Below are 26,571 nucleotides of genomic sequence, written 5' to 3' on the forward strand. Positions count from 1 at the left end.
GATACTTTCCCTCGCCAAGGACCCCACCAGCGCCAAGACCAACCTGCAAGATGGAATGAAAGACGTCGCAGATTGGATGAAACTCAGCCGTCTGATACTGAACTCAGACAAAACGGAAGTCCTCATCCTCGGAAACACCCCGACCGACTGGGACGACTCCTGGTGGCCCACGGCCCTTGGCACTGCACCAACCCCCTCAGACCACGCACGCAACCTCGGTTTCATCCTGGACCCACTTCTAACCATGACCAAACAAGTCAACGCCGCATCATCCTCCTGCTTCCTCACCCTCCGCATGCTCCGAAAGATCTTCCGTTGGATCCCCGCCGACACCAGAAAGACTGTGACCCACGCCTTCGTCACGAGCCGCCTGGACTACGGCAACACCCTATACGCAGGAACCACTGCTAAACTACAGAAACGTCTGCAACGAATTCAAAACCCCTCCGCCCGCCTCATCCTCGACATTCCCCGCCACAGCCACATCTCCGCCCACCTGAGACACCTGTCAACAAAAGGATCACCATCCGACTCCTCACCCACGCACACAAAGCCCTCCACAACAAGGGACCCGAATACCTGAACCGTCGCCTCAGTTTCTACACACCCACCCTTCAACTTTGCTCCGCCAACCTCGCTCTCGCCGCCGTCCCTCGCCGTCCCTCGCATCCGCCGCACCACGGCAGGTGGGAAATCCTTCTCCTACCTGGCGGCCAAAACATGGAATTCCCTACCCACCAACCTCAGGACCACCCAGGACCACTCTGCATTCCGAAGGCAACTCAAGACCTGGCTCTTCGAGCAGCAGTAACCCCTTCCCCCTAGCGTCTTGAGACCCGCACGGGTGAGTAGCGCGCTTTATAAATGTCTATGATTTGATTTGATTTGATTGCACACGGCCGAACAGGCCATTTGCGATCGCAAAAATGCATTTTCGGATGTAGCTAGTCCAATTTGCGATTTGGTAACTTGTTACCGAATCGTAAATTGGATTTGCGACTAAATACCGATTCGGTATTAGGAAGGGGCATGTCAAGGGCATCCCTTCCTAATACCAAATCTCAGAGGTATGTATGATTGTTTTGTGACTGTGAATGTGGTCGTAAAACAATTGCAGTTACCACCAATTTCAAATTGGTGATAAACCAATCGCAAAGAGGAAGGGATCCCCAAGGTACCCCTTCCCCTTTCTGAATGCATGCAAAAACGTTTTTTAAGAGCAGGCAGTGGTCCCACAGACCACTGCCTGCTCTTAAAAAATGAAAAGAAAACTTTTCATTTTTCATTTTTAAACGCATACCGTTTTCCTTTAAGGAAAACAGGCTGCATTTAAAAAGATTGCTTTATTGAAAAGCAATCACAGACATGGTGGTCTGCTGAGCCCAGCAGGCCACCACCCCTGTGATTGTAGCATTCGCAATGGCTCGCAAATTGTGACCTACCCCATGAATATTATTGAGGTAGGTCCATTTGCGAGCCCTTGCGAATTGCAGTATGAAACTTCTGGAGTTTCATACATTCAATAGCGATTACTTAATTGCGATTCGCTAAAAATCGCAACTAGGTAATCACTATTGTGAAGAATGATACATCTTGGTCCAAATGTTTATTTCTTTAATAGTATGAACATTTACTAATGCCATCCAAGAACTGTATTTAGTACCAAATTACTCAAAGAATCTGATTTTAGTGGTCAATCGTAGATTATATGAGATTAGGTAACTCAGTGTTGCATCTAGACAAGTGACAGTTGTTGTTTATCAAGTATTGCATTAGTTCTTCCATACCTTCTGTACATTTGTTTGAACTACATATATCAATTTGTACATTAGGCATCATATGCACATCTTCCATATATCCTTCCCATGATCTAAAGATAGAAGTAGGTCTACATCTTTCAAGTTTTAGATCATTTGACTCCCTCCTAAGAACAATATATTACTGAGTTTGACAATTGGAACACACTGATGTAATAAGCTTCCACTCTAAGTGCTGTCTCCTCTTTACCGTAGACCTCAAGTAGCATCTGTGTTGTAATTGAGAGACTTTTACTTTAATGCATGCTGCCCAACACTTTTTAAATACAACAGTACTGCTGCAAATTAAGTTGTGCCACTAGCCTATTGGGTTCTGAAAGTTAGAAAATACTTTTGCAACTAATGAATCTAATGAATGAAATGAATAATACATTAAATTAATGGAACTAATATAGCGTTATCACCCGCTGTAGTGGGCTGTACCGGCCATTAAAGGCCCGCTCCAGTGTTAAAGGCCTGAGCCAGTCTTGCTGGATCTGGGTTGGCACTTACATTTACATTTGCACTTACATTTGCACTATCCTCTTGCATTTACCTTCTCAAGCCTGGCTCTTCAAATGTTCATTGAGCTGCTTAAAGAGATCCCTTATGCACAATTTGTTTGTTAGATTGCTGAAACAAGATAGCTTTCCAATTGAGCTACAACCATTGATGCATAATTCACACGAAAGAGTTATTTTTGGAAGCTGAATTAAGAGTTTATGGATTTATGAAAACGGAATGCACTTCAATACAACTCTGATTTGATACAAATATATGAATTTTATTTGTATTTGATGTTCATAAGTTTCAACCTTTATCTGCTGTCACTCAATTTCGAGTGACATTGAGTAATCAAATAAGTGTAAACACGAATACATATATTTTTATGTCTGTTATAAAGCCAACAAATGAGGTTATGAATTTAAGACCTCCTATTATTTTGAGAACACATCATCTGCTTGATGGCCAAAATAAAAAGTAAATGATGATTTGGGGACGCAAGGTATGTACTACAGAAAGGGTTCCTCAATGAACTCTGCGCAGGCCGCAAAACAAATGGGGCTGCACTCAGCATAGGCTCCAATTACGAGTTGCATGATGCTTAGCAGCTGAAATTATCGGATCTGAGATCACTTAGTCTGATGAGTAATTGTATCATTGCACTGTGCAATTACGACATTTTATCCCAGAAATAGAGAATAACCATGTGGACTGGAAATTACTGGGCCAAAATCTGGTTGGCTATTTCCTGTTTCCCCCCTGCTCTGAGCATGTGGTAAATGTGAGTGTGGGAGCCTATGTCGATTGCTGAGTGGGTGAGGTAGGTGGTTGCTGGTGAGTGTGTCAGAGAACAGGGTAGACAGTGCGCTGACTGGGATGGGGGGAATTGCACACTCATTCAACTAGCAGAATGTGGTTAGGCAAGGGTCTGACTATACTTGTGCCAACCCCATGGCCCCCTCCCATCCTCACTCAATTATATTGACAGGCATTTCCAGCTGATAAATGCCAGTCTGATGTTCCCACTGCCACTAATTGTGGATGCAGGGACACTGGGACACATAATAAGGGCCGATCAATATCCCACCCAGGGAAACTGCCATGCATAACCTGTAATCAGGCCCTTAGACTCTGATTGAATGCCTTGTTATTTAAATCATGCCTGGCTTGCGAGCTGTGGTGCACACTGCTTTAGTGTGCATCTGCACTACCCAATGGCTAACACACAGTGAAACAGCATTGGTTTGTTTGCTGGGCTGTACTGGATTGATTGAGGGCTCCTTTGAAGATATGTGTAGTTCCTCTATATATCCACCCATACTAGGCCTATCAAATACTGTACATATAGAACAAAGATATAGACGGCGAAGCCCAGGTAGAAGAATTAGTATCTGCACTCTAGCAATTGTGGCAGCATGACAGGGACTTCCCATGATTGGGAGTTGACTAGGTATGGAACAGTGGAGTCCCAGCACATTTTGAAAAACACCGGGGATCCAGGTTTTCTCGGTCATACCTTTGCTAGTAGACCCCAGATATACATCAAGCGCAAGTGTGAGGAAAGTAGTCGGCTGAATGTCCTCCCAAATACATAATCAAATAAACAAAAGATAGCTCAGACCAAGGTATCGTTGGTGTATTTGCTAGTGGCCCACCAGTCTGCTTGCACAGGTTACACAATCCTCTACAGCATCAGCAGATGGGAAAGAGTGAAGCAGGATTTTTCCAGTCACTGCCTCATCCCTCTGGAACACCTTATCAGGTGGCAATAGGCATATTGGTAAACTTCTGCGTTTTAGAATGTCCTTGAAAACCATCTGGTTTTAGTCCCCCACCCCTTGTTTGTTTCTACAGTGTTTTGTTGTCAATGTGTTACTGACAGCTCTAGAAACACTATGATTGATTGATTGACAATAGCCTATGACAGTGTTTCCCAAAATGTGGGTTTACAGCTGATTTCTGGTGAGTCATGTAAGAACAACACATAAAGGTGCCTTTCCATTTTGTATTTATCAAATTGTTGCTTATTATTTTTACAAGTGGCTGATGTTTACATTTCTTTTTCTGATTGCAAAGTGACATGAGTTTTAGAGCAAACTATGTTACATTCTTGCTGGGGTACAGGGACTGTGAAAGACTGCAGGGGCAGCCCCTCTGTTACGGTGGAGGAGTGTTGCCCCACTGCTGAAAGGCAGCAGAAAGCAGAAAAATAAAATGATAACAAAACTATTTTATTATCATTTTATTTTTCACTTATCCAGTCCACCAGTGTAGGGCAGGGTGGGTCCATCCTCTGCATCAACAGCAGGGAGGAGGAGTGGTAGCTGCACTCTAAATGTGCATGTTGGTTTGGCCGGTCATCTTAACCTGGCCAAACTGACGTGCACTTAGAACTCTCTATCCAAGTTGTGTTGCACAGCTGGGAGGAGAACCAGCACAGGCTCCTACTCCCTAACTGAGCGGCATTTCAGCCCGCTCAGACCAATCCTGGGGCTTCTCTCATTCTGGGTAACACATTTGGATCGGGTGAGGAAGGGAGCAAGCAGAGAAGCACCAAGGCAGCAGGAGCACATGAACACCGAGGCAGCGGCAGATAAGTGGTTAAATTTATTTTTATTGTACCACCCGCTCCGTGCACTGTCCAACAAAGTATTACAGGCAGCAGCCTCCACTGGTAGGATGTCATTTTTTTGTAACAAAAAACAACATTTACATTCCTGTAAATGAACTATACACATTTACACCTATGTCAGAATTTAGCAGCAATTAGGAAAGCAAAAATGAAGCACTTTTTTGTAATTCTGAATTATGATTGATACAAAGGTTTTAATAGGATCCAGGCATATAAAGACACTTTTGGGCCTCATTTACAAGAATATGATGCATCGCCATCAATGCTTCAGATTGCTTGTGCTTCCTGCACATTCCCTAACGATGGCCTGGATGCGCTGTATTTACAATACAGAGATCCATGGCCCACGTTTCCACAGATACATTTGTTGGTGCTGAACTCATGCATTGCTGGAGTAGCATCCTTAAGCGAGGAGTTTCCCATAGGAAAAAGCCCTGCGTCAATTTTACACCTGTAAAACTTTGACACAGTGAAGTTGCAGAATGATGCAGTGAAATGTAATAGATTTCACTGCATCAGTTCTGTGTGGCTTTTCCAGTGGGACTCCTACCCTGCATACTTTATACCAGGCTCAGGTATAATGTGATGCAGGGCTTTATAAACTGATGCATCGGGTCCAATGTGTCAGGTGTAAATATGGAGCAGTATAATGCACTGCTAGCACCACTGCTGTGTCAAAAACAATTACACAGCGGTGGTGCAAAGGGCTTTTAAATGAGGCCCTTTTACTTCGTGATGTACAAATAATAAATATTCACTGAAACTTGACCTTCACACATTATTTTTTATGTCTGATATAATGTTAGCAGTAAAAGTTTATGCCTGTGTAAATTTAGTAGCCATTTAATGGCAAACGTACTGTGTGTAAATGACATTGCACTACTGCATGATGCCTTAATAATATATTTGCAACAGCATGCTCCAAACCTACACTTTTTGTGAAGCTAGGATTCTTCACAATCCTTATGACTTCAGTGATGTAATATTGATGTCCGCACCACTCTATAAACTTGGTCTAGCACCAGTGGTGCAAAGGTGCTGAACTATGTCCCTACGTTCAGTTTTAAAACAAATGAAGTATGTTCAAATAAGACTGGGTGAAAAATTGCAGTACTTTTTTGGTGATGTTTTTATATTTCACAAAGCCATTTCACCAGAGAATGTGATCACTGTGCGTGATCATACACAGCCATCCCTCTTGAACATGACTTTCACACATACATTGAGCAATATGGATGTGGCATAAAGGCCAAAGCTGTCAACTTTGAATTTAGGGAGCCAGGTTTGAGTCCCAGTTTTAACTCTAGGCAAATAACTAAGGATTTGCAGAATCAGCCCGTTTGCGACTTGGAAAATGCTTTTTGGGATGTACAAAGCCCAAACTGCGATTCGGTAACTTGTTGCCGAATTGCAGTTTGGGTTTTGCGATTCGGTATTAGGAAGGGCCGTGTCAAGGGCGTCCCTTCCTAATACGGAATCCGAATGGTCCGTGTGATTGTTTTGTGACTGCGAATGCGGTCGCAAAACAATCGCAGTTAGCACCATTTTCAAACTGTTGCTAGCCCATTCACAAATCCACAAAGGGGACCACTTCCCCTTTGTGAATGGCAGCGAAAATATTTTTTCAGAGCAGGCAGTGGACCCACGGACCACTGCCTGCTCTGAAAAAATGAAAGGAAAACTTTTCATTTTTGTTTATGAAATGCATCTCGTTTTCCTTTAAGGAAAACGGTCTGCATTTAAAAAAAAATAAAAAACTGCTTTATTTAAAAGCAGTCACAGACATGCTGTTCTGCTGTCTCCAGCAGGCCACCATCCCTGTGAGGGCGGCCATTCCCAATGGGGTCGCAAATTGCGACCTACCTCATGAATATTCATGAGGTAGGTCATTTGTGACCCCATTGGGAATCGCAAACAGTGTAAAGTACACTGTTATACATCCGGTATTGCGACTCGTAAATTGTGAGTCTCTAAGACTCGCAGTTTGCGAGTCACACAACCGGAACTTTGTACATGTGGCCCTTAATCTCCTGTGCATAAAATAAAAATAATTTGATTTTATGTAAAGTAATATGCAGTTCATGTAAAGTGATGAAGCACTCACAGGATTCTCAAATTTTCATTTAATGTGCAAGATGATACCAAACAATCACCAATGCGTTTCAACATTCACGGTCTTGATCACGGCTCTGTGCATGGACATTATAGTTAGGAAGTAGAATAAAAAAACAAAACAGAAATTCACTCAAAAAACCACAGGTTAAAGGGATGTTATAGTTAAGCTCACGTTTTAAGCGTACCAAACCATAGAAATGCACCTGTTATAGTTAGTTATCTCAAGTAGCTATAACTCATTCACTAAGGTAACTATAACTTGCACCCTCGCCATGCACTGCCAATTATCCCACAAATTCCCAGACTCACGACATCTTTGATAACATCATTGTTAATATCAATGGAATATTTGCAGTAACGTTTTTTTAATGAACAAAGTGTGCATGGTGAGGGCGCATGAAAGAACTGTGCATGGCAATCTTTTTTGAAGCGCGGGGGGCCTCCAGCCCCCCACCCGCAGCCATGGGGGACCACCACCTCCCTGGGGCAAAATGGAAATTATGTGTGGGGGTGCAATACATCCCCCTGCACGCCGGGGATCACCACCTCCCCGGGGCAACAATGTTGGGGTGGGGGAGGACTGTCAGCCTCCCCCCCAGCCCCAGGCCGCCACCTCCACAGGGCTTCAACGACTTATTGAGCGGGGACCACCCACCCCCAGACTGTCCCAGGGATTACCACCTTCCAGGGGCCATATCAAACAAATAGAGGGAGTGCCCAGTCCCTCCCCCCACCCCAGGGCTTCAGCACTATTTAGTGCGGGGTGGGCTATGTGCGCCCTCCCCCTGACCCCCACTGCCCCAGGGATCATCACTTCCCCAGGGCTATTAGAAGAAAAAATAATGAAGAGGGTGTGTTTCAGACCCCCTATAGCCCCCTGGTTAGTAGTGGTAAAGTGTACATAGACCTAAGATCAGTAAAAACAAGATCAACAAAAATGGAGGAAGAATGCAGAGAGTATAAGGGAAGACCACTCTAAGGCTAACTGGTCTAACACCCTCTATGTATTTTTAAGGGAACAGAATATATGGAGGTATGAGAAAGAACTCTTTGGTGGGAGAATGAATAGGCAGGACTAATTACAGTTTATTTATGTGGGTTATTTTCTTTAACTTCCATCTCCATGCTGAGAGGTTTCGGTTTTCATAAACATTACAATAAGAGAACAAGTGAAGCAGTGCAAGTGAACAGAATGTATCCCAGCATACTCTTAAAAATCGAAAAACAACTTGCAGTAATTTTTCCTTGACACAGTGTAAAAGCACAGTGGAAGCCGGCCACAAGTTTCATATTTATGGTAAAACATTTTGTAGCTTGTTTCAATAAAGAGAAATAAATGAATCTAGAAGTGGAGCATGATAAACGAGAAAGATAAGAACCAGAGACAGAAAGCTGCATCTTCTTGGTGTTTGAAGGGGCCAGTTCTAGGGTATTTGGTCCTAGTGTAGCCATGAAAGATAACGAATAATTTGAGCTCAGCAAGTGAGACAAACATAATTTTTACTGTTGAATGTCGAATATACTGAGGAGCTGAAGAGCATAATTTCAAACAACAATCAGAAGTCAACAACAGTTCATACAGAAAATGACATTGATTTAAGCGGATATTTCGAGGGGGTGGGAAGGCACTTCAGGGTCTGTTCAACAAAATCTCTTGGAACCCGCATTTCTACGAATATTAGATTATATCACAGATTTATAAAACAATAAAAATGCATAGTTATTGTGTTTCTTCTTGTACTTCTTGTGATAGACTACTATTTGTGATGAATACCACGAGGCAGATACTCCTTTTCATCTGAAAGAACCTCGCAAAGAAACTATCCATAGGGTCCATAAGTCAGCAGGTAATCACAGGTGGAGGTACTGGGATAATACTGGAATATCCAGGGTGGTAGTTTCATCCCAGTCATTGATCATTCATAGGAGCTGGAAGTAGTATAAACATGCTGAAGTTCAAAAGGGGAACGACCAATAAAGATGCCTTTAAATTTGGTTTTTATCTTGTCACATTCCTATGTTCCAAGACAGACATGTAGCTTGGTGTTTGCTTTTCTTTCTCTGGCTGCAATAACAGGAGATTATGTAAAATAATCTGGCAACCTTACTTATCTGAAAAGAAAAGGCTGTAGGATGTCAACTTTTTTTGTCACACAGCACCATTTTAATACCTGCAAATGAGTTGTGAAAATATTTCAAAATATATCATCTAGGAAAGCATAAATTAAGCAATTTTTTTGTAATTCTGATCTGTGATGGATACAAAGATTTTAACAGGATCGAAACAAATCAAGATACATTACTTGGTGCTGTACAAATGATAGATTTTTGCCGAAACACAATTTCTTTACTTTATAGTTTGTCCCCTATATAGTTTTATTAGTAAAACTGCATGTGTGAGTGAATTTTGTAGCCACTTCAGTGAAAAAGTGCTGTTGGTAAATGGCAGTCTTCCAACACACTATCCTTTAGTAATATATTTGCAACAGTTTACTCCAAAATGCACCATTGAATACATACTACACCTTTACTACTTTTATGCTGAATTGGCTTGTGTAGCTTATTTGCTATTTTTATTCTTTCTGTAACACTTGGATTGGTCACAAACCCTATGACTTAATTCACGTAGCATTGAGGGCAGCACACCCACTGCAAACATTGTTCCAGCACCAATGCATTATTATGTGTTTTCTGGGACAGAACCTGGGGAAACCTGCTGGTACCCTTTTACCCAACCTCATAATTTAAGTTTCTCTCAATGCCACTTCATTTGTGTAGATAGCAGGACGATATTGTGCACAGAAGCTGTGTTCCGGCACCTAGTAAAATTTGTAATTTGTCAGGGCCAAAACTGTAAAACAGATTATTAGGGTGATTTTCTTGGACAAGTATTGAATATAGCCCCTGAAGAAAATAATCCAACTAATCGGCTAACAATGATAGATTTACATTGAAAGCATGTTTCCCAAAGATTTCTCTAGTACGTGTTCGAATTGACCAGGTGCAAACAGGTACAAAAAAGCCCAGGTCCATGTCTTGACCCCCAATAAGTAGCCATAAACAATGTCTGAGCTAAGCTTGAGAGGCATCAAAAGAAAACAGGCACTTTCTCTTTAGTGTTTGTGGGGTTTTATTGTAACTCTATATTTATGTGGGTGACAGGAGGCTACAGAAAGAATAGGCTAAATTTGCCATCTAATTTGCATTGAATTTTTATCTTCCTCTTGACTTGCATGGCCCATTGCCAATGCCCATAGAAATACAACCAGGGGTTGAAGAGAAGCACAAGCTTGTCACATTCAATATGTACATTTGCAGTGCTTAATTAGTGTTAGCTATTGCAGGCGGGCCATTCATTTTTGGGGACCGGGTCAAATTTTTCAGTAACAGACTCAAAGCAAACAAGCATTGGCAAAGCCAATAGGTGTAGCATCCTCACCCTGCCTTTTGGTAATTCTTGTTTTGTTTTGTCTTTTGCAAAACTTTTTTTTGTGGGAAGCTGTTGGGCACTTGTCAATCTAAAAAAAACTTGACCAAAGGCAAGAATGTTTTTAGTCCCAAAAAAGCACACATTATTATAGTGCCCTCTGGCACTGAGTGTGGATGTGCTCTTTGTGTATGAACGAAAACCTTGTGAAAGGCCAGCATGCCTGCACTCATAGTGAAGTCAGTCAACCGGTGAAGGGGGGTGTCGTGTTGCCCCATGATGTATTCCTGAGTAGGTTGGAGAAAAATGTGAATGAAGCAACCAGAGACAAACGAAAGAAGTGTGGCTGAAAATCCCTATAAGTAACTACAGCATGCACATTATTTTAGGAAAATCAACCTAAAAAAGCCAAACATAATGCCATTGGCTATAAGTCTCTTGCCTTCAAGAAAGAACAAAAGAAATAAAAAAGAGGAAAGAAGGAACAAAAGCAGGAAAGAAAGGAAGGAAAGGTGGAACAAAAGCAGGAAAGAAAGAAAGGGAGGAAAGAAGTTACAAAAGCAGTAATGAAAGAAAAAGAAAGGGAGGAAAGAATGAACAAAAACAGGAAAGAAAGAAAAAGAAAGGGAGGAAAGAAAGGAACAAAACAAAGAAATAAAAAAGAGAGTGTTGGACCTGGCTTTTTGACAGGGTCATCCCCAAACTTTTTGCCTCCTTCCTCCTATTTTTTCTGACCTGTTGTTGTTGCCTTTTGACCTCTGGGCACTTTACCACTGCTAACCAGTGCTAAAGTGCATGTGCTCTCCGTGTAAATTGTACAATTGATTGGTTTATCCATGATTGGCTATTTAATTTACTTATAAGTCCCTAGTAGAGTGCACTATATGTGCCTAGGTCCTGTAGATTAAATGCTACCAGTGGGTCTGCAGCACTGGTTGTGCCACCCACTTCAGTAGCCCATTAACCTTGTCTCAGGCTTGCCATTGCAAGGCCTGTGTGTGCAGTTTCACTGCCACTTCGACTTGGCATTTAAAAGTACTTGCCAAGCCTAAAACTCCCCTTTTTCTACATATAAGTCACCCCTAATGTGTGCCCTAGGTAACCCCTAGAGCAGGGTGCTATGTGGGTAAAAGACAGGACATGTACCTGTGTAGTTATATGTCCTGGTAGTGTAAAACTCCTAAATTCGTTTTTACACTACTGTGAGGCCTGCTCCCTTCATAGGCTAACATTGGGGCTGCCCTCATACATTGTTGAAGTGCCAGCTGCTGATCTGAAAGGGGCAGGAAGGTCATATTTAGTATGGCCAGAATGGTAATACAAAATCCTGCTGACTGGTGAAGTCGGATTTAATATTACTATTCTAGAAATGCCATACTGAAATCTTTCTGTGCTCTTCAATCCACGTCTGGCTAGGTTTAGTTGACAGCTCCTTGTGCATTGAGGGGAAAGAAGGAACAAAAGCAGCAAAGAAAGAAAAAGGAAGGGAGGAAAGAAGGAAAACATGAATGTAGGCCCAAAAAAATGTCAGGCAAGAAAAAAAGAAGGAAGGCCAGACAGAACTAAAGAAAAAAGGAAGGCAAAAAGAGCATAGAATAGAAGGACAGAAAGCAAGAAAGAAGGAATGAAATAAGGATAGAAAGAGAAAGAAGGAAGGAAAGAAAGAAAGAAGGAATGAAAGACAAAAGCAAGAAAAGGAAAGTAATGAAAGAAAAATTGAAATCAATGAATAAGGAATAAAAAGAAAAAGTAAAAGTAAAGCAAGCGAGGAAAAAGGGAATGCAAGAATGAAAGAAAAAATGAAAAAGAAGGAATGTCAGAGTGAAAGAAAAAATAAAATGAATGAATAAAAAAGCAAGAAAGAATATAAGACAAATGGAAGAAAGAATGAAAGAAAAAAGGAATGAAAGAAAAAAGGAAAGAGGATGAAAAAATGAAAGAAAAAAGAATGAAAAATGAAAAATGAAACAAAAAAGGAAAGCAGGAAAGGAGTGCAAGAATAAAAGGAAAAAAGAAAGCAAGAAAGAAGATACGTAGGAATGAAAGAAAAAATGAAAGAAAGAAGGAATGAAACAAAGGAAAGAAAGAAGCAAGAGGAATGAAATAATGGTCAAACGAAACAAAGTAAGGAAAAAAGAAAGAAGCAATAAAAAAAAGTGTTACAAGTGTTGCCACCTAAACACGAAAATGGCTTTCTCCTGGGTAAAGTTTATTAAAGAACCATTGGAGAAATTGTGTCCAGAAGAAATGTGTACTGAAGAATTGTCCACCTAAGAATTCAAATGTATAATATTGAAGCTTTCAATAACTTAATAGATAACAGTTTAAAATGGACGCAATGTTTATGAGGTGAAATTCGTTTTTGGAGTATCCTTAGGAAGTCAGATAAAGGAAGGCCTTTCCCAAAAGGAATTTACAACAGCTTTGGCAGGAGACAGGAACTTATAAAGAGTGGAATATGGCCACTGCTCACATCATCTGGTCTGAAGTGCCATGCTGTCAATTGAGAGTATAAATACAAAGGCAACATCAAAGTAATGAAGTAAAAATGAAAACATGGGCACCAAAGGGAACTAGCTTATGTGAGGATGTGCCCCTCAGAAAAGAGCAAGATGTAGTCACTCAAAGTGAGTTAGACTGACCCATTGCCCCATGTTGAATGCTGTAGTCGGTGGAAACAAAATGTGAATGACACAACAACAGACCAATGGATGAAGAAAGCTGAGTGAAAACCTATTTAAATAAGTATATTGTACATATATTTTTTTTAAATATCAAAAGGTATTGGTAAACGCAGACCTGAAAAGAGAGGAAAGAATTATTTGAAAACCGTGAAAACAGCAGGGATGAAAAAGATTCTGTAAGAGAAAGATAACTGGGCAGGAAGCAGAGATTAATGGAAAAAAGATGCATGAGGGAGAATCAAATCAAGACAGTCTTTGTATTCAGAAACCCCAATGTTCAGCGCAACTTTGGGCTAACTCCTGAGAAATTCTCTGGGCCTGGACATGATTTATTCCCCATTGCATATATTATGCATGGCGCAGGCATGATGTGGCGCAAGGGGTTACAAATTGGCACAATGCATGCATTATGCCACTTTGTAAATATGGCGCGTGTTTTTGACATAATATCCCAACATTATTGTCAAAAAAATGACGATAATGTGGCGAAACATGTGCCCGAGGGTCTCTTAAATCTGCCTCTAAGTTTCCCGATAATATCTGGCAAGTTAAATGGAGTGTCCAAAATTGTTCAAGATTGAATACAAAACAGTAACAACATCACTAGTAGAACATGAAAAACACGAGGAACAGCCAGGAAAGATATACGGTACCCAGTCCAACAACATGGTTTCTATGGCAACTATGAAAGAGATACAGTCGCATTGCTAAATGTCCTAAGGTGCTCTGAAAAAAATAATACTGTGTACCTCGCCTCTATTTGTGTCCATATCACTTTTTTCGATTGCTTTCCTTCAACTGCTTGTGTGCAATTAAGATGGTATTATGAAATCGGGATTGAAATATACTCATGTTTGGCTACTTGTGTTTTTCAGAATGTAAAACAATGTGCCTGGAGTTGGGGGAGCGGCGCCCCGCGGGCAGAGCGTGAAATGCAGTGACGCAGCGGAAAGGATGACGCAAAAGCGGAGGGGTTTTCATTCCGCCACGTGAGAGCGAGCAACTGGGTTCTAAACGAGCGTCCGACGTCCGCTTGAAGGATGGACTTTGTAAGCAATATTTTACATTACAGACTGTGGGAGGTGCACTGTCTTGTCTGCTGCAATGAACGGTGGACGAACTGTCTGCAGCGCCGCGGAAGATGGTGGTTGCAGGAAGCTGTGATGGACTACCCTTCTTGGCCGCCACCTTCGGAGCATTGTCGTTAAGAGCCTAATTATGCCACTGTAATGAACATTACGTTTCTCGTATTTTCTGGTGAGAGAGTCTCACTTTTCCTCCAAGTGTATGTTTTCTGTCGGCGCATCCAGTCGAGGCTGCTGCTGTTCCTCGTGCAAGGGCGGTACCAATTCTCGGATGCCCATTCGCAAAACTTCCTCCTGGCAGAATGTACGTTCACCTCGGGGAAAAAATGACAAAGCATACCTGCATAATTGACAAAAGAAATAGCACACAGATTGGCTTGCGAAAGTGTGTGGATATCACTGCAGAATTGGCGCTGTAAAGTGGTTGCTTCCTGAGAAGGAGAGGTTGAGATGGTTAGAAAACAGCAAATGATACAAAATTAGTTTACACCCACTTAGTAGTATTTTTGTTGCAATCACTAATGTTAAGGCATGCACTTGCTACTCCCATCTGAGTACCCAATTTACACTTGAATTGGATCTGTCAATATCTACGACATTGAGATAATGTTATTATTAAAATCTGAGTAAGAATGGTTGTGGTGAAAGAAAAAATACAAAATGTGAAGTGAAAAATGGTAACTTAAATATAACGAATATTGTTGACTATTCCAAACACTACTCATGCATAATCTACACATTGCATATATTACTCACAGGTAAGGTTAAGAAAATGTGAGAACGCCTCCATTCTACATGACAATAGTACAGGTTTGTGAGTATCTTATGCAATGCATACAATATGCAACAATACAAGAGTCACAAGGAGATGTATCTTATTATCCAGATTGGTGGTAAAATGTATAATTCGTACAATGTAGTAATGTTCCCTTTATTCTTGTGAATTAGCCCGTAAATCGTCTTTGCTTTCCATAGGGAAACACATCCAAGCCTTTATTAATCTGCTTCCTGCTTAGGGTCTCGCCATCAACAAATAGCCTGACCTGTCTATGACGTTTCTCATGGCCTGGTCAGTCAGACCTAAGAAATTACGGAATATGCATGACTGGGTAGCATAGATGTCAGTAGATATGACTGCCTGATTAGACATTCTGTTTCCCCATGGGCTGCTAGGATCATGTTAAACTGCATGACTCACTTTCCGGCATCACCTTGTTGGAGACATATTCAAATTGTGTTATGCCCTCTTCCAACAAGTACACATAAACTAAAAAACAACCAGAGTTAAGGACATTAACCCTGTAATAGCCACAAAACCAAGTCATATGTGAATAGCTGATGCAGTCCTAGGTTTCACAGTGCATTTTAGTGCTTTTATTTGGGCTGTTTCTGAGAAAAAAAAACATGATTCCAGTGCTGGATTACAAAGAAAGCAACCACTGTGAAGCCAATAGGTCTGAGTCTTGCATGCAGCCTTGAAACATTAGAGCGAGACACAAGGGAGGGAGCCAACAGGAGTAGACAGGGAGGGTTATAATTGTAAAAGAGTCCTGTATGCAGTTCAATGAAAGCACTCAAGAGGAGAAGGTACGATGCACTCAAAAGATCCAACAACTTTAGAGGAGAGATCTATACTCAACTGGGCTGAGCCAAAACTAGATTGACAAAGTGGCAAGCCAATGGCTGAAAGAGGCAGGTCAAGAAAGCCAATGGTTGGACGAAACCCAGAGCCCTATGTAATGTTTTTGCAACAACCTTGTTTGACAGCTGTATGGTCAAAACCCAGAACTAAAAAGTGGTTGCTATTCTCACTCAGTACTTGGGAAAGGTCGGACAGGGGCCTCTATGTACCGTGCAGGGGGGTGGGTGAGCAGGGGCCACCAGTTTCATTACTCCACTGGGAAATTAAGAAGTGAAAGCAGAAACACAGTTCTAGCTTCTGTGGCACAGGTTTGCAGTGGCAGGGGTGCAGAGCTTGCACCACATTAATCTGTAAAGTAGTCATCTTCTAGCCCTTTCCTCTTGCTGTTGTTACAGTGGGCATAACATAGAGGTAGGCAGTCTTTTTACTTACTGCCCCGACTCAGTTTTTGCTATCCCTGAACTCGGGGCTCCTGAAGCCAATTGCATGAATGGAAAATGAATGTTGCCACTTCAATTTAGGAGGTGCCGCCTTTTGCAGCTGCAGCAGCTCAGGATTAAACAAAAGGCTATTGAAGGGCTTTGGGAAAGGTAAGGAATGATCACTTTCTACGGACGATGGGTAATCCCTGGGATGTCACTGGTGCTGAAAGGGCTGGTGATGTCACTTCCGCTACTCTAGGTGTTTCAGTAAATCGTCGTCCGCGGGTACCTCAAAGGCTAGCCCTGGGCACAAGGTACATGTAGGGTCACATGGGTTTACAACCTTGTTATATTATTTATTATGCAGCCCTCCCTCCTGAGGGTTTCAAATGGATATCGACCATCCCAGGCAGCCATATGGCTGCAAGCTTCCCCGGGACGGAATTTACCGGCAAGCTTCCCCATCTGCCTTTCTGATTATTATCCTCTGTGACGGGTTAGATGCATTTCCTAACCATTGTAACAACAGAACATTGTTTGTACACGATAAAAGCACAATGTGACTTTAATAGCTGACATTTTGTTTCTTAATGCTTATATTTTTAATCCGAAAGCATGCTCAAAAACGTCTGGAGCGTTCCAACATGAACTCATTATTTCAAAGACATGTTAAGTCACGAGAAACAAAGCAGGGAATCAGAGGGCGGCCGAACTTACTTCTAAGGGATTACACGAGGCATTGAAAATGAAATAATTGGAAGTAGGTTGAATGAATACCAAATGAATTTACAATGGTTGGGGACAGCAAGAAGCGAACGATCGTTCCTTCAGTCTCCCAGTTGGAAAGCTGTCACGCGGAGCACATTCTGCTCTGTTCAGATTGTAAAGGCCAAGGGGATTTTGACATTAAAATACATTATATTGGCAGCCTTTTTAATTATTCTTCTAATGATTTTTGTCATGCATTTGAAAGTCACCAGTACGACTCATTAAATAGCTAACAATGCTAGTTACAGCTTCCACTCAGATTGCTTCATGGCAGAGTGGCCCAAAAAACAAAAGGTGACCCCGTGGGGATTAAGCTGTGCAGTTCTGCTTTGTTCCCTTCGCTCTGTGATTTAGAGTTATTTTTAAAGTTCAAAATATAATAATCAAAACTGTGGCAAAAGTATGTTTGTCTGCTCCTCAGTTAGGACACCAGAGTAGGCCTGCGGCACAAGGAGGTATTGCTGCATTTCAGGGGCCAGCTGTGCAAAATGTGCACATGAAAAAGTGCATTGGGTAGCAGGTTTAATGTCTCATAATTCAGAACCCACTGGGGCACTGGGGTCCCATCACTGCAAGTCTGCTCTGATGTGCCAGTTCCAATGCAGCAAGTGTTTGGGTACCAGAAGGGTTGGCACTTGGGCTTATGTCCAGGCGGAAGAATACCAGCTGATAGCATCCGTCTTTCAACAGTCTGTATTTTGCCAGTTGGACTGCTCACTTCTCATGCTGGTGAAGCTTTTAAATCTGAGACCTCTGTGCCCCGCACTGCAATCTACACTGCAAGAGCAGTGCTTAATTCGAGCCGGTGGGGGCCAACCAGCCCTAATTTGTGGGAACCAGCGCTTCCTCTTTGAGACATTTCCTGGGAGCAGGAGAGAGAAAAACTCACAAAGCAGAAGGAAGTGAAAGAAAGCGCTGTACAGAGAGAGAAAGCAGGAACCCACAAGAGTAAGCTAAGGTGAAGGGGGTCTCTGACAGTGGATCATAGAGGCCTGTGGTGGATTCAATCCTGCACAGCCTTGGTGTTCGGCGCACAACATTTAATAGCGCCCGCCACAGGCTTCTGAGGAGCGCTTTGGGTACCACACCACGCTCCTTTACAATAAAGTACTGTGCAACCAAAGAAAGCAGCTGATACTGCTGCCTCGCTTTTCCATCTTGCAGTGCAAGACTCATGTAGAGTTTGGCGCGGTTTCCCCCGGGATGCTACGGCATTATAGGATCACGCAGCGCAGAGTGGAGTCCTAGAAGTGATAGGCGCAGGTTCTTGATTATAACAGTGGAATACTTGTGCAACTTATTCAAAGTGATGAGGACCACATGCTCCTCCACTTAAACAAGAACCAAGTATCGTACTCGCAGATTTGCAAAACTATTCTAGGAAAGAAATAAGGACAGGGTCACAAATGCACAAACATCTTAGCCGCAGGTTAACCACAACCACACCAAGCAGGGTGGATGTAATGTAGGTAGGCACCACTGCTTCCCATGGTAAAGATTTAAGGCAGCAGTGAAGCCACTATTAGAAAAAATATTTACCCACACCATCATCACCCCTCAGCTCACCGAGTATAGGTTAAGAGAGAGCGTAAAGGGAAACAAGTGCCTAGAGAAGGCCAAATAGCTGCTGAGAGCCCATCAGACCAGGGTACCAATTGGATAGCAAAGGATACTAAAGATGAAACCTATAAACCTTGTATTAGATTTGGTAATTGTACAGTAGACTGAAAAGCATTGCATATTTATTAAATTAGGTGTTACATCACCTTTTTTTATCCATTGTCAGCAATAGAATTTTGGATTGTGAAAATACTGCAATGTGACACATCTTCTGAGGAAATTGACTGTGGTGCTTCAGGCACTAGAATAAAGTCCTTGTTTTTGATAGTTTATATTCTTCAACAAGCTCTGAAGAGGAAGAATTCACCTTGTCATAGTGCGCCGATAAGGACGAATCTGTGGGCTTGTAATACAGCGATGTTCCTGGGATCCTTATGTTTGTACCCAGCATGTTTTATTCAAAGCCAGGGCCAACATCTCTAACCTTCCTACAATAGCTTTAAAAATCTACAGTAAAGCAAACTAGGAAACCGGTTTGCTACACACAGTCCTGGCACCACTCCAGGATTAGAATCTTTGGGTGAGATTTACAAAGCTTTTTTGATACATAACTATCCCTTATGCCTGAGTTACATGTAACTTAAAAATTTGATGGAGTGAGTCCCAGTCATTGAACAAGACTTTTTGAATTGAGCTCTAAGTCAATAACTTTGCAACCAAAACACCTTTTTTAATATTGATTTCCCTATTTCACTAAAAATTATATTACCGTCCCCTTTGTATTCAATGCCATACCACTCTAATTACTAGCCGAACACTAGTATTAAATGCTCTGTTTTGCAAAAAGTTACATGCTTAGGAATCCCCTGGGACATATTGCTTGTGCAATTTTAAATGGATGTGGCACGTGGGTCTCTCACACAGTCAAACAGATTGTAAACCTCTATCTAGGCATATCTGTATCTTCACCGAAGGCATCTTTTACAGATGGCAGGGCTGTTCCTAATTTGATAAATTCAGAGCTTTACATAGAGTCCATAAGTAAAGGGATGCAATCAGAATTCTTAGATTACTTTCAGACACTTCTCCTGAAGACTTTGATTAGAGTGTTAAGAATGTTGTTTATCCAGGCTTAATCTGCTCCAGGAATACTGTTTTCAACTGGAGTACAATTGGGTTAAAGTTCTATCTTCCTTTAAAGTTCTCAGTGCACACACAGTTCAAGGTAATGTTTTGGGTGCAGACAGAAAGATAAGTCCCACTGAAGTGGCCCAGAGGAAGACCATTTTGCTGTAAACCTCATATTAGGATCCCTTTGTTGTTCTTAAAGTATTGAGCTCGATTAGCAAAGGATTTTCCGTTAGTCGCTGTGACTTACTTTTGAACTACTTTTCAACTTCTAGGAGAAAGGGTCAAATGTACAAAGTAATGTTTGCAAAATCACAGTTTGTGACCACAATAATTGCCTTTTGTATATGTACTAACCCCATTCTGGGAGTCGGAAAACCATTTTGGCTTGCAAAATATGTTCACCAATGCACTCTAAATCACAAACAGGAAGGGGAATTCCTTTAAGTCACACGGGCTGCTTTTTAAAAAAAGGTTTCATATTTGGGAATGCAAAACAGGGATGGTGGTCTTCTAATGTTCATTTGGCAGATTCCCTTGGTGACTCCCTGAAACAGGACAATTTATGATGCCACCCATCCGTAGATTTGTCACATTGCACAATTAAAGACAAGTTGCAGAAAAATTGATGTGCAATTTGCAATCATTTTATATGACCAGTCTTTTTTCACAGCTGGGCATAAGCCATGCCTACTCAAGGGTAAAAGCTTTACGAGTACGGCACATTACATGCAGGTAGTGACAAGTGGGAGCTTTGATGAATATGGTTGCCCAGGCAACAATTTAAGGTGATGTGACTTGTTAAGTGAATGGTATTTTGGAAGACGGTGATTTCACATGATTTATAAGAGCTCTCTTGAGTTGATGTCTGGATATAATTATTAACCTTTAGTTTTTCATGGGTGATGAGCCCAGGTTAATCTCTACTAGTGGGTGTATTATTTGAGTTTTAAACGTGAAATAGATATATACGGACATTAAAAATAACTATTTATGTAGTGTTTTTAGCTTCACTAAATAATTGTTCACTACAAGAAAATGCAGGTCAGTTACTAGGGCCCAGTAAAAAATTATGCATATGGGACATTAATGCCATGTGCCCCTCAAATTTTCAGACCACCTCATCTTCGTGCATAAGTTGGTGAAGAGACTTGTCCTTCTTACACCCCTGATGGCCACATCTTAAAAGATAAACTTCCACCAAGTCAAGGTCCTTGGTCTATTAAATGGTAACTTAAAGGTAATATCCTGCAGGTGTGAATCTGAAAAGTGTTCATACTTGTTCTGATTTTTTCCCACATGGGGGACTGGCTAATGTGATAATGTTTCCATCATGTAGGGCAGTTAGAGTATGCCACATTCCATATAAAATGTGTGTGAAACTCGGATTTTTAAGAACTTTACTATAAATTGTGCACTCTCTGCTCTAGAGACAGATCAGCTTTTTATGGCATGGGGCATTTTTAAACTTTCATGATAAGTGTCAATTGGAATACACACAGAAGGAGTTACAGTGCCATCGCTTGAGGTCCAGAAGTGTGACTGATTTTCAGGGTATAAACCTTCTCAGGTGAAATCCGTTCTTAGTTTGTAGTCTAACGTGTCCTTACAAGACAGTACCAACTATACGTACACTAGCCTAACACCACTCTACACCAAACCTATACCTCTGGTTGATAACCCTCTACAGGGAGCGACCAACCACCAGAATCTTTGTGACTCTTTGGGGCTTGCTTTGAAGATTAGCGTGAGTTTCTAATCACAGTAAACCTGGAGGTGTATGTCATGGTATTACATAAGCATACGACTTATGGTTACAATTTTAAGCAATCAATAAATAGTCATTTGTTTAAAGCACAGACCTGATAAGTTGCATTTCTCTAACAAATTTTGACCCATACATTTGTAAACTAAGATAAAGTGTGTACTGATCTACAAAGAGACAGAAACACAGAAGAACTGTTCAAAAAAGATCACGGAAATCAAAGAAGGTACAGAATAACAGAGCAGTTGATAGCAAGGGATCCGGGAGGTGATAGAAGCAGCCACACATCAGCTCTCTTGAGTCTGAATATGACCTGAAGCAGCCTCACTCTTCAGCATATAAAGATTGTATACCACTAAGAGTAGTTATCTACTCAAAAAAACAGATGATGACCTGTATTTATTGGTACATTTAATTTCTTTCGCATTGTTTAATTTCATGGACGTGGGTTGCTTATCCTGCCCTTTGGTTCACTTATTTGTAATTGCTTGAATACTCTTCAAATGTTTTCTGACAATAAAACACCTTAATTTACAATAAGACAAAAGAAGCTCACAGGTATGAGCACTGGCTCTTTGTGGCACCCCTACGCCATCTTGCACCACAGCTGTTTGCGGCTACAATCTTAGAAAAGGCTCTTTGTGACTAGAACCTTTAGAATTCAGTTGTGGTTATAGGTTAAGTCTGTTTGCTAATATTAAGAATAAACAGTTGTTTAGAACATTTTATGCGGTTGATATTCAACATGTTTTAGGGTCTAAAACTGTATGGTCTGTTTTTTAAACGAGTCAAGTGTAATGTCGATTTACCGCCAGTCGATGTGTAACTCAGTAGGTTGCAGCTGTCCTGCGACTTGCTGCTCTGAGTCTAGATGGATTCCTGTCCTATCTTTGCTGTGTTCTCTGACTTCATGTAATTAGTCATGTCGTCTCTCTGAAGTGACAGCCAGGAAAACCAAAAAACGTGTTTTGCACTTCTTTTGTCTTTATACTATCGTTTTTATAAACATTGTTGTTTGGGTTTCATGAGAGAGTGTACATGTAAAAATATCCTGGTAATAAAATTTGCGTTAATGTTTCAAAACGGTCTGTGGTACTTCTTTCAAAATAATGTTATTTTTATCTTTACATGGTGGTCCCACAACCTTTAATAAAATCTATTTCAGTGGATTGTTGTGTTGGTTCTAAAAGTTCTAACGTCTCTTTCTTCCTTTATTTTATGTCATCCATACGTTGTGAGTCAATACAATAAATGCGTATTTTACAGAGAAATTGCAGTTTATATGTCTAACATCTCCATATCCCACTGCCAAACACAACACTACTCTTCACTGAACAACATGCCAGTACATTACTTCCCACTACACCATTACACGTCAGGTTACTTCTACCTCACAATTCATCATGCGCCACAAATATCAGCTTCATACTACCAAACAGCACTTCACACACAACACGGAGAACAACACATTCTTTTATTCCATGCAACAACACCACCAAAAAACACTGTACAGAAATGCCAGATTTAGAGTTGGCGGTGCCCTGTATGGCAAACTGTGTTGGTGTGCCCTTACCATGGCCTCCTTCACCATGTATTCCTTCACTACCACCCTTCAGTATCACCACTCATCTCTCCTTAGCCCCTCTCATTTAATGTCCTTTATAATTTCTTTTATTAAACTACTTATGCCAAAGTAGGGTGCCAGAGCATTTTACATCTCAGATATACATTAAACAAAAACAGTGAATCATACAAGAGTGGAAATCAATGCACTGGGAATGTTACATAAGACAATGAGAATTACAAAGTATAGGAGTCACATGTGATCCATAATGGTGGGCATTATCTTTTGAGAGTGTTTGGTCTGGAGAAATCAAGTAACAGATGTTTTTATGCAACACAGAGTGGAAAACAAAGGTAATCCTCGGTGGATGTGTGAAAGGGTAAGAACTTAACAGCACTTTATCTACTAAGATGAGGCACTGTTTTTCTCTCTCCAGTAGTGCTGGTGCATTTTAGGTTTCCTTGTTCCAATGCACACACTCATGCACTATACAGCAAGGGTGTGTACAAGATGTCAAACACAGGTTTTGTACTAGAATTATACTCGTACAGTACAAAATACTATGCCTTGATAAAGTTTAACATTCTTCCAACTATGTATATATGCTGCACAGTGTAGCACATATGCATAGTTGGGGAAGTTTGGAAAAAAAAACTTTTTTTCAATATTACACCTGTCTCAGCAGTGATGTGAAGTAGAGCAATATAGCACATAGCCCTTTCATCCATAGCAGCCATCTTTGAGCGCATTTGTATTATTGGAACAAACCCATTAGAAAATGGCCACAATGGATTTGCACGGCTGTGGCGGCCATTTTAAATGGGGTTGTTCAAATAAAACATACCAATTTGTCGTGCAGTTGAGGCAAATGCACAACTGCAGCAAGTGATCTAAAAAACAGCAATGTACTGTTTTAAGATGGCCACACTCTGATTGTGCAGTGGCCACAAAAATCTTCATAAAGCACGGAGGCATTGGATAGGTGTGACAAGGGTGAGAGGTAGGGGAGTAATAGAGGTGCAATGTAGACCGGGGAAGAATTAAGGGGGAGGCAGCACAAAGGAGAAAACAAGAGAACACATACATTCCCATGGAGTGCACAGAAGAAAAGAAAAAAGTAGTTCCCTGCATGCAAGCAACATCAGCAGTGGAATGATACAAGTCAGCCAGTCTGAACTTTGTGAGACGGAATTGCTCCTAGGTGGGATAAAGACAAGAATAGGAAGGAAGGCCATTGAATCAAGAGGAGTCAAAGCCATCCACTCAGGAGCAAGAGGTTGACACAAAATCTACTCTGTATATTGGAAACAATAGGTTTGGTCAACAGACAGATGTATCATTTTGTAGTCGAGACCCTATACAGTCAACAAAAATGCTTTGCTTACGACTTCATGTAACCCTTTCAATAATCTGTGAAACTGTGAATGAGGTGAGTATGATATTTTACGCAGAGGCTGAACATGATGAATGGATGGTTCCTTTGCTTTGTCAATGACAAGTGTAGTTTGCTTTGCTCTCTGGGTGTTTGGAGGAAAACCTGATTCTGTCCTGGCCATTTCATATGCAGGGGGACAGCCAGAGTGAAGTGACACGGAATGCACCTTGGTTCATCCGGAATAGTCACAGAGGAGAAAGGAAAACTAAAAGGCTGTGGGGACACCCGGTCTAAATATGAGTGACCATAGAAATCCTAGCACATTTCACAGTTAACACTGTTTCTAAATAATCATTACAGCCTGAAAGTCAGCGCCACAACGTTGGGCTAATTAGCAGCTCTTTGCTATATACATTTAGGGATTAAAAAGTGCCTTTATGTACTACTGTCTGTGGTAGTCCAAGTAGGCCTTGCTGACTTTTTTGATGTTGATTTATATGTATTTAAATTTTACAAAAGCAAGAACAAGCATTCCGGTAATTTCAGGATTAGGAAGGTGGAGTTGAGGAGCAAGATCAAACTAATCATAGGACATAGACTAAGCCAAAATGGTCTACACCCTAAACACAGGCACACCTGCAGTCCGCTATTTCATACAGTCGAGTATTTTAGTTGAATGCAAGCATTTGTACTTCTGTTAATCTACAGAGGACTACGAGTCCCAGAATTCAAAGAAAATATCCAGAACATGTAGGCCACTGATACTGGAGCTGGGGAACTTGAGAGTTCCGCAATTGACTTAAACCACAGCATCCACTCTTCTCAGAAAACTCACATTAGCTGTAGACATAGGGTTACTAGGCTACTCCATGCCACTAGAAAACATGTTCCCAGTTCTATGCTTTCCTCTTACTAATCAGTACATAGTCACCTTTCAGGGCCGGCTTGCGGTGCGGTGCGCTTTCAGGGCCGGAGTGCGGTGCGGCTGCACCGGATGCTTACCTGGATTGCGGGGCGCTGTGTTTATCAATAACTTATGAAACTTGCAATTTAAGAGCACCTGCTGTGCGTCCAGCCTTTAGCAAGCAATTAAAATGTCAAGATACCTCTTGTGATTAATGTTCCTGCTATGGAGAGAGATGGGAGTTTTGTCTAGCGGAAGCTTTGACTCTCTCCAAAGTAGCATAGAGGGTTAATATGCCTGCTGCAAAGAACTGAACTATATTTTATGTGGTTAGCTGAGTGGATTAGTAAAGCCAGCCTTTGCAAGCACCTTAAAACAAATGAAGGTATGTGAACTGGGGGCTATGGAGAGATAAGGTGCATATTTGCGTGGTGGTAGTGACGGAATCCGAGGAGGTGGTCATGGGGTGGGACGTCAAAAAAGAGTGTTGCACAGGGGACCACCAGTGCTAAAGCCGGCCCTTTTGCCATTGCTCTTCTAAAATGAGCCAATGGTACTCAGAAATTGTTTTCACAATGTCAGGTATCAGGTCATCTTGAATTTGAAAGCAGGTAGCTATTAATTCAAAAGATACTAGTAAAAAACATCTAAAAACCTTAAGTATTTCTTGTATTACTGGCGGCTTACTAACACAGGTGTCAGAAATTCATTTTCCTTGTTTTCTGACCTTTTGTTTTTTTTAGAAGATGCTGATGCAGGAGTTAAGAGCAAGTAAACATGCTCTTTTATGTTGTGTGTGTGCTTTTGGATGAGTGTATGTCTAGGTGTCTCCTTCTCTCTGCCATTTACCGCCTGCCAAAGGACAATGTTTGTGTTCAATTGATTCATGTTCTAAATTAGTGCACCATCCTTAATAAATACAAGTATTATATCTTAATTCAACTGGGCACAATATACGTAAAAAATGCCAAATTGTCTTTCTGGAAACAAAACCATAGTTAAGTGTAAGTGAGGTTATGACTCTATTTTAATGTTAATATCACTACTTTCCCCTGTCTTAACCAACCATAAAGATGGAGAGAGTCAGTACTTCAAATATATCAATTACACTTAATAAGAAAACATAGAGGGCTCTTAATTGCCCCAGGTCTTCAGTGAAGCATCTGCATAAATTCTCCAACCTCCTGCCCCATCCAAATA

General features: G+C 41.3%; 1 protein-coding gene across 1 annotated transcript in view; it reads left to right on the top strand.

Moving 5' to 3' along the window:
• Window positions 1-22,611, top strand: part of SHISAL1 (shisa like 1) — a 644,593-nt gene extending 621,982 nt beyond the window's left edge. The window contains exon 5 of the mRNA XM_069228281.1: window positions 14,034-22,611. Within this exon, the coding sequence (XP_069084382.1) occupies window position 14,034 (1 nt within the window). The 3' untranslated portion in view covers window positions 14,035-22,611. The remainder of the gene's footprint in view (window positions 1-14,033) is intronic.
• The last annotated feature ends 3,960 nt before the right edge of the window (window positions 22,612-26,571 follow it).

This window comes from Pleurodeles waltl, chromosome 4_1 (genome assembly GCF_031143425.1).
Source record: "Pleurodeles waltl isolate 20211129_DDA chromosome 4_1, aPleWal1.hap1.20221129, whole genome shotgun sequence".
Lineage (NCBI taxonomy): Eukaryota > Metazoa > Chordata > Amphibia > Caudata > Salamandridae > Pleurodeles > Pleurodeles waltl.